The following is a 15,305-nucleotide window of genomic DNA, read 5'->3' on the forward strand; positions in this document are numbered from 1 at the left end:
CCTGACCCATCTCCTCACAGTTCTTATAAGCTGCAGCTCTTGAGAGGTCAGTGGTGTGGCACCGCACAGACCAATCCCAGTATACTCTGTAATCCTGTACACTTTGAGCTTGGTCTGAGTTAACAGGCATGTGCAAAAATATTTGCAGTAGCTAATCCTAATAGCGGGCTGATAGTCCTAAAATATATTTGTAGATCAGTCAGTGAGTTTTATACAAATTGTATTGATTGACTGTCGGTAATTTTTGAATCAAGAAACATACTTCCTTTTGTAGATGAATTGCATGTATTTATAGCAGGCATCATCTTAGACTTATTCTCTCCTATATGCTTGCCAGCTGCAAGTTTTATAACGGCATATATAAAATATTTAAAAAATCTTTGCCATATCTCACTTTTGCCATTGCCTCTGTGAATGTGCATAAGCCAGCTCCTATTGCTTTCTTTTCTTCACTGTTCTTTCTTGAAGTTTTCTGTAACAATTCTACCATGACCTTCTTACCTATTTTTAATATGGGCTTTTATGTACTGACTATTCACGTTGGTATGGGAATGGTAGCATTTTCTTTCTATTGGCAATGGAATAGAATCATGCAGAGCAACTCTTACTCATGGCCACAGCATACGTTAAGCAACAGTCTCTTGGTTTTTGTGTGAGTATGTTTAATGACTGGGAGGCTACAAGTTAAGTAGAGGAACGGCAGGGGAAAGGAACTGCTTAACTTCCCCATCTTTGGAGAGAGAGAAAATTAACATTGGGGACCATACTCACCTAGTTTGTTCTTTGCTTCTTCAATTGAAACTACTCTGTAGCTGCTAGGCACTGGCATAACACAACAGGAAAACCATGGAAAATAAGAAGGTGTTTCTTTGAAATGTTCACTGGAATGTGATTCATTTGCTTAGAACATGGGTATTTGTGGCACATAAATGCAGTTTTCAAGACAGAATGACTACTTGCAAATTAATCTTAGTTTGAGATGCAGTGGTACCTTGGGTTACATACGCTTCAGGTTACACACGCTTCAGGTTACAGACTCCGCTAACCCAGAAATAGTACCTCAGGTTAAGAACTTTGCTTCAGGATGAGAACAGAAATCATTCTCTGGCGGCACGGCAACAGCAGGAGGCCCCATTAGCAAAAGTGGTGCTTCAGGTTAAGAACAGTTTCAGGTTAAGAATGGACCTCCGGAACGAATTAAGTACTTAACCAAGGTACCACTGTACACACTTAATTTATATGTGCCAGGCAAAGCAGTACAGTAATAGCTTTAACTCCTTTGCTTAAAAGTGCATTAATACTCTTTTCCCTTTTCAAACTTGCATGTGTAGGGTTTTTTTTTTCCTTGTCTTTTTCTGCTGCAGGTAGTAAATCACATGCTGAGCTTCTGGGTCTTAAATGCCCCATTGGTGTTACGGGCAGTGATTGTAATTGGTCTTAATTAGAGTTAATGGTATAAACTAAGTTCTCAACAGGATAGTGGGGATTTTCCACTTGACAGGTCTTGATGTTGTAGCAGATGTTGACCAGGCTAACTTGTCATAGTAATGTTGAACAGTGTTTGATTTACAGTATTTCAAAATTTATTTGCTGCCTTAAAAGTATAGGTAGTTTGCTTTAAGCTATTTTTAGTGTTGCAGTTTCAATTGTTGTGACCTGCCCTGAGAACATAGACAGAAGGGCGGGTTATTCTTATTACTATTACTGTTAGTATTAATAATAATACAGTTCATTGCTAGTCAGGCAAGAGCTTAACTATCAGCCAGGTTCAGATGACACATTAAGAAAACCTTAGCTTAGCTCACTCCTGCACCAAAAAGGACCAGTGAAGAACAAAGTGGCTGTGAGCTCCTTCCTGAGAACCCACATATTTGCACTGAGGCAAGGCCTGGCTTAGCATGAAGTGTGGACCATTGCTTCATACTACTTCCTTATCATGTGGCAAATAGGGTACCTGAGTCCTTCTGATAAGAAGTTTTAGTGCCCCCATGAGCTGTTCAGCTGAATGTTTGAGTGACATAGCAATACAGCCCTTGCACACCCATACCCATTTGTTCGTACAAATGAAAACGATTAGCAAAATTTTCGAGATGGGTTTAAATTTGTAATATAAAACATGAGGGGGGGGGGAACCCTGTTGAATGAATTTTAAAATATTTTTCCAATGCCGTATTCTTTTGCATTATGGATCACAAATTAGCTGCAGTCCTTTGGATCTTTGATCGGTTTACTTTTGCAAACTCAACATAGCAGTTCACACACCCTTAACAAATAGTCCAGATGTTTACACTCTGTCTACTTGCTCCCAACCCAGTGATATATTCTAGCTTTTACATATTCTGCCTGTTCTAGGACTTCCGTGAAAAGAGACAACTATTACTATACTATGCCACAAAACATTCCTTTGTTTAACACAATTCTGTCCTTCTGAAACCAATCCCTAGATTCAGAGTGGTGAACAACAGTTTAAGGGGTTGGTAGCGCAAACTGTATACATAGTCAAATTGTATGGGGACCACATTTTGAGATTCTTGCATTGCAGCAGAGTGGACTAGATGACCCTCACGATTCCTCCCAACTCTACAATTCTATGAAATAAATGGAAATCTGCAAAGGACTGAAATACTTAAGAACTCTCTCTTGCATTGTCTGACATTTCAGATTCCTACATCCCAGCCACTGCCATTTCTGTACTAAAATATATAACCTTCCCAATTAGATTAGCCATGCATCTGATAAAGTGGGCTATGAAAGTTATGTTGCAATACCATTTGTTAGTGTTTTATTTTGTAATGTGCTACAATATCCTAGGTTCCTTTTCATAAAGTAAGATGACACTTGTGCCCATGTATATGTGGCCATCATGATGCTTAGTTAAGTAGCCTGAGATCAAGTTTTACTCACACTAAGTGGGTGTAGACCTGGGCACTTCAAGCAAGGGGGGGGGGGGAAACGTACATACACAATATATATTTTAAAAAGCAAATTAGCTCTTGATGGCCAAAACAAAAGAGGACAATCCTCATGCCTTTCCAGGAAGAATTTAGGCTCTGGGGTGATTCGTATTTTGCCATTATTAAGAACACAAGAGAAGATAGAAAGCAATAAAGCTAACTGCACTCCCAGCTATAAAGCACAGATATAATATTGTGTTGAATTGATACTGAGAGAGAGATTTGTGGGAAGCACTGTTCTAAGGAAAAATGTGACTAAGACAATGAGGCATACTATGTGGAAAGGCACTTCCCTCATCATGCCAAGTATCAAATCAGCAGTTAACTATCTGTACCAAGTATAGAGCAACAATTGAAAGGTAAACAGGTAAAGGACCCCTGGACGGTTAAGTCCAGTCAAAGGCGACTATGGGGTTGCGGAGCTCATCTCGCTTTCAGGCCCAGGGAGCCGGCGTTTGTCCACAGACAGTTTTCTGGGTCATGTGGCCAGAGTGACTAAACTGCTTCTGGCACAATGGAACACCATGATGGACTCCAGAGCACATGGAAACACCGTTTACCTTCTCACCAAAGTGGTACCTATTTATTTACTTGCACTGGTATGTTTCAAATTGCTAAGTTGGCAGAAGCTGGGACAGAGCAATGGGAGCTCACCCCATTGCACACATTCAAACTGCCAACCTTCTGATCAGCAAGCCCAAGAGGCTCAGTGGGTTAGACCACAGCGCTACCTACGCCCCCATAAGTCTGCTAGTAACAACATGCATACATAATCTGATTTCTGTGCTGTCTTTCCATAGTTAAAACCATGCTCAAGGTGGCTTACAGCATGAAAAAATACATAATTACAACATAAGAAAAGCCATAAACAATAAATAAAACACCAAAAATACACAACCAAATTGAAACCATTTCCACATAAGATCTGAAATAAAGGTAGAAAACAATTAATATCAGTAACAGCAATAGCCCCCTCACACACACAAACAGTACCGCAGCCCAAGAGTGTTTTCGGCAGCTTCAGCTTTTGTAACTGGAGTCAGTCCAGGCCCCACCCTCTTAGGTCATGTGGAAAAAGGCCAGCAAGGCAGGGAGCAGGTTCTCCAGGACTCACAGCTGAGGTGATCTTTGGCCTCTTCAGCAGCCTCAGCTCTGAAGGCTAGTTCTGTTAAGTAGAAGATTACAGTAAAGCTTTAGCTAAGTTCATTTGCTGACTAATGTTGATGTAAGTTATAACATTTAATTCCCACCATTATTTTACAGGCTCTTCAAAGTAATTTGAAGTACTCCCTTTTACCAAGGCGTCTGATTATTAGCAAGAGGTTATCTCAGTGTTTACATCCAGCGTTGCCCAGTGGAGTGCACCTAAAGGCACTAGAGACCTATGAAATAATATTTAAAATCATTGGGACCAAATGGCTTGCAAAGGACTTGTTTCTATACAGGTAAACATTCTACTTAAAAAGTAAGACTGTAATTTAATATTAGTGGCTGTGCTTGCAGATAATATTAAACTCTGGTTTAGTGCTGCAAGGATGAGTTGCAGAAAAGGGCCTCAAGCTCACACTTCCCCTCCCCTCAAGTGACTGCAAAAAGCAGATTGGGAGCTTCTGTTTCAGGTAAACTACAGTTTAATGTCATGTACAAACCCTGAACTGTAGTTAGTCTTCACTATTGTTGTCGAAACGAGCCAACTTCATAAAATGTGGTTTGAGGTTAACCTGTTTGAACAAATAACTAAGATTAGCCGCAGTTTTCCAGGTTTCAGTAGTCACAAAAAGCTGTGGTTAATTTCAAATGGGAACAAATTCTCATAGCTGCCTCAGGGGAGAAGGAAGTGCACAAGCCCAAGACCCCATTCAACTCATCATTGTAATACTAAGCCATAATTTAACATAATGTGTGAATGCAACCAATGGCTGACACACACTATCCTTTTTTAAATCTCTCACTCTCTGTCTCCAGCTCAGGCTTGTTTCCATTGCTGGCAAATGCAGCAATGTCGGTGCGGCCTGTTCTTCTTGGCCTGTACGAGAAATACTTTATCCCGCTGCAGAAGTGCCTCTTGCCAAGTCTTCAAGCCTTCTTAATTGGACTCCTGCCCGGTTTGGAGGAAGGGTCAGAAATCTATGACAGGTTGGTATCACTTGCTCTTACAATAAATGTCATTACATTTTAAAAACTTTTTAAAAAAATATTTATTTAATAGAAATCCCCCACTTCCAAGAGTTGCTCACCTGTGCAGTATGGGTTATGTGGAAAGGCTCTTGGTGGAGTCAGAGAAGACAAGCTACTGAAAGAAACAGGAAGGGCAGAGCCATAAGGATTTAGAGTTAAGACATTCTGTTTGTATTTGGCAAGGGCCACAGGACAACTTGAGCAGGAAGTGCCTGTGGCTGCAGAATCATAAGTGCAAATAAGCAGGTTCTTTTGGGTACAAATGGAAATGTCGCTGTGCCAAAAGGCATCTGGAAGCAGCAGGAAAAACTCCCTTCTGCTTAATATTTACAAGCTCTGTCAATGGAATTTAGAGAAAGCCTTGTCTGTTTTCAGAATTTTATGGAAACATTTGCTTGAGCTTTATCCTCTAAATTCACCCTAAGCATTTATGTTTTTTTCTTATAGTCTTATAAGAGTGTAAAGTATGTCACTATTGCCTATTGTAGATAGGAGTGGGGGATGAAACATAGAGACTTAAGGCCTCTAACAAGATTATGACTGGTATGAGATTTGGAACATCAGTGATGCAGAACTGATGCAGTGTAGTTGAGAGTCTTGTCAGCCATCAAGTCTGCCTCTACTACATATATTATTTAATTATGCACATAATTTGTGTGGGTGGTTTGCTTTTGGTTAAGCTCTCAGGATGCTGGCTTCCTTTCTCTAATTCTGCAAATTCATTGTATACATTAATCCAGTTATGTAGACAACTGAACTATCAGAAATGATTTTCAAATATTAAAAGCCTTCTCAGACACCAGATCTTCACCAAAATCCACAAAAGGCAGGTGAATGGAATACTGTTAGTATCACAGTGGACACTCGGGTTGCGAATGTGATCCGTGCAGGAGGCATTTTGCAACCCACAGCACTGCGTCTGCGCACGCGCGGGTCACGATTTGGCGCTTCTGCGCATGCTCAAAGCGCGATTTAGCGCTTCTGCGCATGTGTGAGTGCCGAAACCCGGAAGTAACCTGTTCCGGTACTTCTCGGTTTTGGCGCGTCTGTAACCCAAAAGGGCGCAACCTGAAGCGTTTGTAACCCGAGGTATGACTGTACTTAACTTTCCAAGATGTTTCGCTACCACCACATGTTGGTACTCCCTGCCCCCCAAGCCAAGTCTTCGCAAAAATCTGTATTTGAAAGAGAAGAAACAAAGGTGGGAAGCTTGCATCCTGTTCTTATCACCACTTCCTGAGGTGATTACTTCTTTCCAATCAAGAGATTCTGTCCACTTAATTATTCAGATTATGAGCAATCATTGGGTGATTCGTACATTAAGTCTTGCCCATTAGTGATGTGATTTGGCGGGGAGGAAAGATCTAAAGCAGATGGCCATAAGTAGCCCCTTATTATATTGAAATACTGACAGCATTAAATAATTAGCAGCCAAAGGGTGAACTTTTTTTATCTAAGTTGTTTGGTTGAAGGCATGGTCCCATGATCCTTTGAGTCACAATTGCTAAAATGTGGTAGGGTTGACTAGAGTAGTAATTTCCTTCAGCACAACCCTAGAATCGTTTCTCCATCTTCTTCCGTAACATCAGTTCCCAATTTTGAGTACCTGTGACGTACATGAGTGGCAATACTAATTTACTATAGAAAGAGCAGGCCTAGACTGGGTATAACTCATGACAGAGGGACAAATTATGTGAAAATGTGAATGCAGTGACAGTCCCAAACTGGAGTGAGTGATCTTTTCTAGATTAAGCTGTGGTTTTTTTAAAAAAAAGAATGGTCATTTGATGGAAGTGGTATAGAAACTTCCCTTTTTCATTTCCACTTCTTTTTGTTTTCACAGGACAGATGCTTTACTTGTGAAGTTGTCTCTAGTAATTGGCAAAGAAGTGTTTTATTCAGCATTATGGGGGAGTGTCCTGGTTAGTCCTTCCATAAGGCTGCCTGCCTCCCTTTTTGTTGTTAGTCATATCAACAGAGAATTATCTGGAAAACAGCAGAAGTATATGCTGGGAACTGATACTAAGCTCATGGTAGGTTACACAACTGGTAATGTGTGTTCTTTGTATGCGTTTCTAAACAAACAATTCTAGAAGCATGGGCAAACTGCAAACTAATCATACGCTCATGAAGGTGATGCATAGCCATCCTTGGATGTCCTTTCTCAGATCATTTTCTCTGGCTAAGTGTTGATCAACACCAACAAATCTAAGAATAATAGGGACCATGTGAAATCTCCCCCAGATTGACTGCTTTGGAAAAGGGGCTTTTGATACGGAGTTTATATGCACCAGCAGAACCTTGAACTGAAGACTGAACTGAATCCCTGTTTGGAGGAACACGCTTTTCGCTGAAGGCAACCACAGAGTCTGGAGTATAGAAAAATAAGAAAGCTACATTAGTTAGATGGAATGCATGTTTGATCGAAAGCTGGTGCTAGTTCTGCCTAACTTAAGAAGCAGATGCGGAGAGACATGCTTGCTCTGTCATCTCTGCAGAAGAGAGGAACAAAAAGTGGGATCAAGGAAGGGGGAAGTAGGAAGTGAGGTCAGCAGTCCCAAGAGTCTGGCATCTGAAGAAAATCACTACATGTTAGCTGAGAAAGACCGTCTAGGAAGCATGGGGATTACTTTCTCTTACCTACTTTATCCTCATGCAGACCCCATCAGCCTTACTACATCCTAACACTTCCAACAACTTCCCATTCCCTTTGCCCAAGGGAAGCTTGTGCCTCCGTCATGCCCTCCACTACCAGGTATATTCCTTGGCAGCAGAGGGGTGTATTTCTCAAATGCAATTCTGTTCTTTTCTTACAGGTCAAAGCTTTTTGTGTGTCAATGCTGGATTCAAATGTTCTTGTGCAAAGGAACACTTTGGAAGTGGTTCTCTTCTTCTTCCCATTTTATTCATCTTTGGTAAGGAAAAGAGTTAACTTTTTGTGGTCCAACTCTAAGGCTCGCTACACTGACAGGCAAGTGCAAGGGGAAACTGCCTAGGCTTCGTACATTTTCTGTACATGCAAGTGGTGCTTTCGTTTCCGGTTGGGTTTATCTATTAGTTCTCCCTCACCCATTCCAAAATCAAACAAACCATTGGTCTCTGTGTAGGTATTCTGAAGTTGTTTAAAGAAGGGGCAGCTCTGTACAAAATTATGGTTCTCTAAGGAGTTCACTGCCATATCTACCACCAAAACAACATGCTGCTTTAGTAACTGCAGTTTCTTGGCCAGCCTCAAGGGACATTTAATGCAGATCGCATTGCAATAAATCAAGCCTTGAAGCTGCCAGTATCAGAACTACTATGGTTAGGCTGTCTTGGTTCTGATATACATGAGCAGATTGCAGCATTAAAGTGAGAGGAGTTTTATGTTGCTAATTTTTTTATTGCCACAGTGTGGTGGCTTTGTTTGTTTCTGCATTTCCTGGTTTTTGTTTGAGGAAATTCACCTATATCTGACTTGTCTGTTCTTTGTTTAGGATCCCAGTGAAAGTGCTGTCACACTATCTAGATCTGATATAGTCCACCTTCTCTCAGCATCTGCCCAAACTCTCTTAAGAAGAGATATGTCACTTAACAGAAGGTTATATGCATGGCTGCTAGGTACTGTACAAATTATAGCCACATTATCTTTGTGTGTAATTTTTGCTATTGGTGTTCAGATAACTTTAGTGCACACTCTTGAAATAGGATGTTTAAAAACTCCAGGTTTCATCTGTATTTATGGGCCATCTACAGCAGAATACCGTTTTTTACAACATTTTTGTCCTAGGATATTCAGGGAGTATACAGACACCTGCAAACACTGTATTATATGCATCTTTGCTGGAATTGCCTTACACAACTACAGCTGCAGTCTTAACCCCACCTCCCTGGAAATAGGCCACACTGAATGTAATAGGACACACTTCTGAATAGATGGGGTTATGATTATACTGTATGTAGAGAAGTGCTATTTCTGTTACCTTGCATAAGATTTTGTGCGCACAAGCGTTTCCCCAATGGAAGGGGAGTTCCACAGAAGTATCAATTAGACCAGGGGTACCCAACATCCCCCCGCCATCACCTGTGGCCAAGCTGGCTGAGGCTGATGGGAACTGTAGCACAACAACATCTAGAGGGTACCACATTGGCTACCACTGCCTTCTTTGAAAAAATGCACCCTTTATTGTCATACATTGTTTACTCAGTGACTTAACTGACAGCTTGCTTTCTCAGTAATTCAGGAGTACCAAGTAGAAAGTTTAAATTAATAGAAGCCTCCGTGTCCACTGTATTATGAACTATTTTGTGAAACAGAAATCAATACTAAGCCGGACAGTTGATTATTCACTTTGTAAGACTGGTGGGATTAAAGGTCTATATTTCACTTACCAGGTAAATGCCATGGTTGAGTAGTAGAGGACATGCTTGTCTGAACTCAGCTGAAAGAGAGCTCCAGAAAATTGGGCCCACAGTGCTGGATACACAGCTCCTGGTGGATGCGCTCTGGTCTCAGTATAACTCACAGGAAGTTAGCATGCATGTATTGTATCTATAGTAGTAGCTCATATTATGGGCTTCCACCACCTACAGTATCGAATGTGACATGTATGTGACTCTACAAAAGACCAAAGGAAGTTAAACGTACTGCCACACTTTCTTTTAGGCGGGTCCTGCTGTCAAATTAAGCAAAATCCCCTGATTCCACACTGATGGCTCAAGTGCTATTAATGTCAGAAGGGAAAAGCAGTTCAACCTTTGTCATAGTTGTTTGTGCATTGATTTAAAAGTATATTATATTGCATTCATGATATTTAATCCACTTTCATATTTTCTTTATTTATCATGTTCTCAGGTTCTGATATCAAGGGAGGTACTTTTCTACCAGATCCGTCTATTTCTATGTCCTTAGAGGACCATGCCTTCTATTTTTTTGGGAAATATTCCAAAGATCTTTTAGTTGAGGTGCGTAATATTCCTTAAAGAATGTAACATATATTGCAATAAATTCCCTGAAAGATACATTCCTTGTTGCCTAATCACCCGTGTGCAAGCTCAGCAGCTCATAGGATCACATATGGGAATTTTGGCGGTAGCATCCAATCCCAGTCTCAGTGTGTAGGTACAGCAGAAGGAAGTGGCACAGCCGTGTCAGCAACTGCATTTCATTGCTGACATCATTCAACTGTCTCTACATAGTTATGCTTCTGTTTGGTAGCTCTGAGTGCAAGGAGGAAGCAGGTCAAAATACTAGAACTGCAGAAAAATCAAGATTTCCCTTCAATTCATAGTCAAAGAATTGTAGAGTTGGAAGAGACCCTGAGGGCCATCTAGTCCAACCCCCTGCAATGCAGGAATTTCAGCTAAAGCACCCAAGACAGATGACCTTCCAACCTCTGCTTGAAAACCTTCGATGAAAGAAGAGTCCATCAGCTCTTGTGAGAGTCTGCTCCTCTGTTGAACAGAAAGTTCTGTCTGATGTTTGGTTGGCATCTCCTTTCTTGTAACTTGAACCCATTGATTTGGGACCTTGCCTCTGGAGCAGGAGAAAACAAGCTTTCTTCTCCTTCCATGTAACAGCCCTTTAGATGTTTGGAGATGGCTATCATATCTTCTCCTAGTCTTCTCTTAGCCAGACTAAACATACCCAACTCCCTCAGACATTCCTCATCAGGTTTGGCTTCCAGATCCTTGATCATCTTGCTTGCCCTCTGCACACATTACAGCTTGTTAATATCCTTAAATTGTCATGCCCAGAACACAGTATTTCATATGTGATCTGACCAAGGCAGTACAGAGCGGTACTGGACACTATACTTCTATTGATGCTGATTCCTAGTTCTAAAGGCAATGTGGGGGAATTGTCTGCTGTGGGTAGGAGCTGTTGGCTATGCTCTTTCCCCTGTCCATGCCAAACCACATACTACTTTAGCTGCTACAGCACAAGCCACTATGTCTTTTCTGCAGTTGCAGGAGAACCACAATGTTAGGTTGTAAAAGAGGAATTCTGAAAATGGGTTTGGAATCTGGTGTCAGTTTTCCACCCTTCTTTTCAATTGGGGTTTGGCTGTGTTTTGAGATCTTTTAAGCAGTAATATTAGAGTAAGTGACAATGTTAATGCTATTTTTGCTTCCAAATTCAACATTTGATTGTTTTAACATTGTTTTAACAGGCGTTGATTGAAATACTGCATCAAAATTTTGCAGAATCTGACTTGGAGGAACAGCATCATGCATATTTGAGACCCTTCCGCATTCTCATAAGCCTACTTGACAAACCTGAAATAGGTAAGAAGGAAGTCTCTCAAGAGAACTAATACAGAAATATACTTGGCTACGTATATTTGTTTTCCATTTGTTCTAGGTTTGTGCCTTTAGCAAGCATCTGACGTGGAATGACAAATGATGGTTAAAGAAGAAAGTTAAAGACACTAAGTCACAGCTAAAACAAACCATAGCCAACAACAAACCCTGACTGCAGAGTGTTGTTTGTTGGTTATAAACAAACTATAACAATTAATAAACCATGGGTTAACATTACATGTGAACAGGCCAATAGATGGCTAAGCAAAACAAAAGGCACACTTTACACCTTCTTTGCCAATAGGTAGCAGGATGTCTACTCTTATCATGATGAGTCCCAATAAGGCTTGTGCCCAGATCACTAGTCATGTGCTTCAGTACGCCTCCAGGATATGCAGGATACACACTATGAACGTACCTTTGTTTTGTCCATATCAGCTTTATGGCCATTCATATTGGTTTTTAAAACAATCTTATCTCTAGATTATGTTCTGAATGGCTGTCAACCTTGGCTGCTTGAGTAGCTCTTGTGGCTTTCTATTGTGGAAATAACATTTCTATTCCTAAATGTTTAGAAGTAACTGCCAAACTAATGTTTCATTTTCAGGGTCTCTTACGGTTTAACTGTTAGATGTTCTGCAATCCTGCTTTTTCCTTCTCTATAATGAAATAAGGAAGTATATTCCATTGGTATGAGCATGCTACTGTTACTTCTCTTTTAAAAGCCTGACATATAATAGAAAAATTCTACCATTATTTCATATATCTGTGCAATATTTAATTATAAGAGAACCTGTGGCATTGTTTCTATCCTTTTGAAATATTGCTTGAAATTGGTATATAGGCTATAGCAAGCAAGATCTTCTCTCAAAGTATTGTTTGAATTTATTTTGAGGAATAAAATATTATCAGATGCAGTATATGGAACTTACAAACCAAGAGATAGAATGGAAAATTAAACAAATGAGACAGAGGACATTTGAATCAGCAGATAAATGTGGGAAGCTTCTTGCATGGCAATTGAAAAAAAGACAGAAACTGAACACTGTTACTTGTCTGGAGGAGGATGGAAGGAGTATATGTAAGCCGAATGAGATAAGTAACTGTTTTCAAAGTTATTTCAGGAAATTATATTCACAAGGGCCTGTGAAGGAACAAGAGATAGATGAATTTTTGGAAAATTATGGACTACCAAAAATCTCGGAACAGAACAGGCTGATTTTGAATCAAAAAATAACAGAACAAGAAATAGAGGAAGCCATTCAAAAGACACAATTGGGAAAATCTCCAGGACCAGATGGCCTGACGGCTAAATATTACAAGGTTTTGAAAGACTGTCTAGTACAACCATTGAAAGAAGTATGCAATGAGATACTGGAAGGGAAGGGGGCACCTGAATCGTGGAGAGAGGCTTTTATATCACTTATACCAAAAACTGAGACTGAAAAGAACCAGGTTAAAAACTACCGCCCGATCTCACTTTTAAATGTGGATTACAAAATATTTGCAGACATTTTAGCAAAAAGACTTAAGAAAGTGTTGATAGGTGAGATTCATAAAGATCAAGCTGGCTTTCTCCCGGGAAGACACATGTCGGACAATGTAAGGAATATAATTGACATTGTGGAGTTATTGGAAACAAACATTAATAGAAAAGCAGTATTGATTTTTGTGGACGCGGAGAAAGCCTTTGACAACATTTGTTGGAGCTTTATGAAAAAGAATCTCCAGGGGATGGGGGTAGGCCAAGGTTTTGAAAATGGTATAAGTGCAATATATTCTAAACAGAAGGCAAAACTAATTGTGAATAATGTGGTAACTGAAGAGATAGCTATAGAGAAAGGAACACGACAAGGATGCCCCATTTCTCCCTTACTTTTTATTTCAGTCTTGGAGATATTGTTAAACATGATTAGAAAGGACCAGTTGGTAAAAGGAATTCAGTTCGGAGCGAAAGAGTATAAGTTAAGAGCATTTGCAGATGACTTAGTCTTAACATTACAGCAGCCGAACACTAGTACAAAAAGAGTTTTAGAACTGATAGAAATATTTGGTCAAGTTGCAGGATTTAAATTGAATAAACAAAAAACTAAAGTGCTGGAGAAAAATCTAACAAATGAGGAAAAAGAGGCATTCCAAAAAGAAACTGGTTTGGGGTTAGCAAAAAAAGTTAAATATTTGGGGGTAAATCTGACATCGAAAAACGTGAATCTATTTAAAGACAACTATGATAAATGTTGGTCAGAAGTTAAGAAAGATCTAGACACATGGTCAGGATTGAAACTTTCTCTGTTAGGAAGAATCGCCGTTATCAAAATGAATGTATTGCCTAGAATGTTATTTTTGTTTCAGACTTTACAAATAATAGACAAGATGGATTGTTTCAAGAGGTGGCAGAAAGACATATCCAAGTTTGTCTGGCAGGGCAAAAAGCCTAGAATAAAATTTAAGATTTTAACAGATGCTAAAGATAGAGGAGGCTTTGCCCTGCCAGACTTAAAACTGTACTATGAATCAGCAGCATTCTGCTGGTTGAAAGAATGGCTGCGCCTCGAGAATGCAGACATCTTGGATCTTGAAGGATTTGATAATAGATTTGGTTGGCATGCATATCTATGGTATGATAAGGTAAAATCTCATAAAGGTTTCAAAAATCATGTTGTCAGGAAAGCTTTGTACAATGTTTGGATTCGATATAAAGATTTACTTGAAAGTAAAACCCCCAGGTGGTTGTCACCTATGGAAGCCAAAGAGGTGAAAAAATTGAATATGGGGCCACATTGGCCTAAATATTCTGAAATTATAGTACAGGATGGTGAACAACTGAAACTGAAAAGTTTTGAGGAGTTGAAAGACAAGGTGAGAGATTGGCTACATTATAGACAAATAAATGAAGCATTTAAACAGGACAGAAAGATAGGCTTCCAGATGGAGAGATCCAAACTAGAAACAGAATTGTTAGAACCCAATACTAAAAACCTATCAAGGATGTATAATTTGTTGCTGAAGTGGAATACTCAAGATGAAATGGTGAAGTCTAGTATGATTAAATGGGCACAAGATATTGGACATGATATTGAGCTTGCTGACTGGGAGCAGTTGTGCACCACTGGTGTTAAATTTACGGCATGTAATGCCTTAAGAGAAAACATTATGAAAATGATCTACAGGTGGTACATGACTCCTGCTAAGTTAGCGAAGATCTATCATTCGCCCAGTAACAAATGCTGGAAATGTAATGAAACTGAGGGAACCTTCTTTCACCTTTGGTGGACCTGCCCGAAGATTAAGGCATTCTGGGAAATGATCTATAATGAAATTAAGAAAGTTCTCAAGAGAACCTTTTTCAAGAAACCAGAAGCTTTTCTCTTGGGCATGGTGGGCCAAATGGTGTCAAGGAAGGACAAGACATTTTTTATGTACGCCACAACAGCAGCAAGAATTCTCCTAGCAAAGTATTGGAAAACGCAAGAACTACCCACGCTGGAAGAATGGCAGTCGAAGGTGATCGATTATATGGGATTGGCGGAGATGACTGGCAGAATTCGAGACCGGGGGAAGGAGGCGGTGGAAGAAGATTGGAGTAAATTTAAAGAATATCTTAAAAATCGTTGTAATTTGGATGAAAACTAAGGTTCAGGGCAATAAGAGGTAAAGAGCTACAGCTGTTAATACTAAGTTAAAGAAAATTTAATTGATGGAAAAAAAGGTATACATTGTTTGACTAAAAAGTTGCTGAAAAATCTGAAATAAGGATGCAGAAAAGGGGTGGTATGGGGAGGTCCATTTTATATGTTTGTTATTGTTTTTGTTTATGTTATTGTTATGTTTGTTTTTTATGTGGAAAAATAAAAATTACTTAAAAAAAAAAAAAATGAATTTATTTTGAGG

At 39.7% G+C, this 15,305-nt stretch overlaps 1 protein-coding gene across 2 annotated transcripts in view; it reads left to right on the top strand.

Annotated features, from left to right (window-relative positions):
* Positions 1-15,305, top strand: part of DOP1B (DOP1 leucine zipper like protein B) — a 69,266-nt gene that overhangs the window by 8,137 nt on the left and 45,824 nt on the right. For both annotated transcript variants that reach the window (XR_014510657.1, XM_083438666.1), the window contains exons 3-9: positions 4,218-4,399; positions 4,920-5,090; positions 6,976-7,165; positions 7,949-8,047; positions 8,609-8,732; positions 9,967-10,076; positions 11,285-11,399. Coding sequence is in view for 1 of the 2 variants with exons in the window: in XM_083438666.1 (XP_083294792.1) it covers positions 4,218-4,399; positions 4,920-5,090; positions 6,976-7,165; positions 7,949-8,047; positions 8,609-8,732; positions 9,967-10,076; positions 11,285-11,399 (991 nt within the window). In the remaining variant the exon portion in view is untranslated. The remainder of the gene's footprint in view (positions 1-4,217; positions 4,400-4,919; positions 5,091-6,975; positions 7,166-7,948; positions 8,048-8,608; positions 8,733-9,966; positions 10,077-11,284; positions 11,400-15,305) is intronic.

This window comes from Podarcis tiliguerta (assembly GCF_965153285.1).
Source record: "Podarcis tiliguerta genome assembly, chromosome: 4".
NCBI classification, from domain to species: domain Eukaryota; kingdom Metazoa; phylum Chordata; class Lepidosauria; order Squamata; family Lacertidae; genus Podarcis; species Podarcis tiliguerta.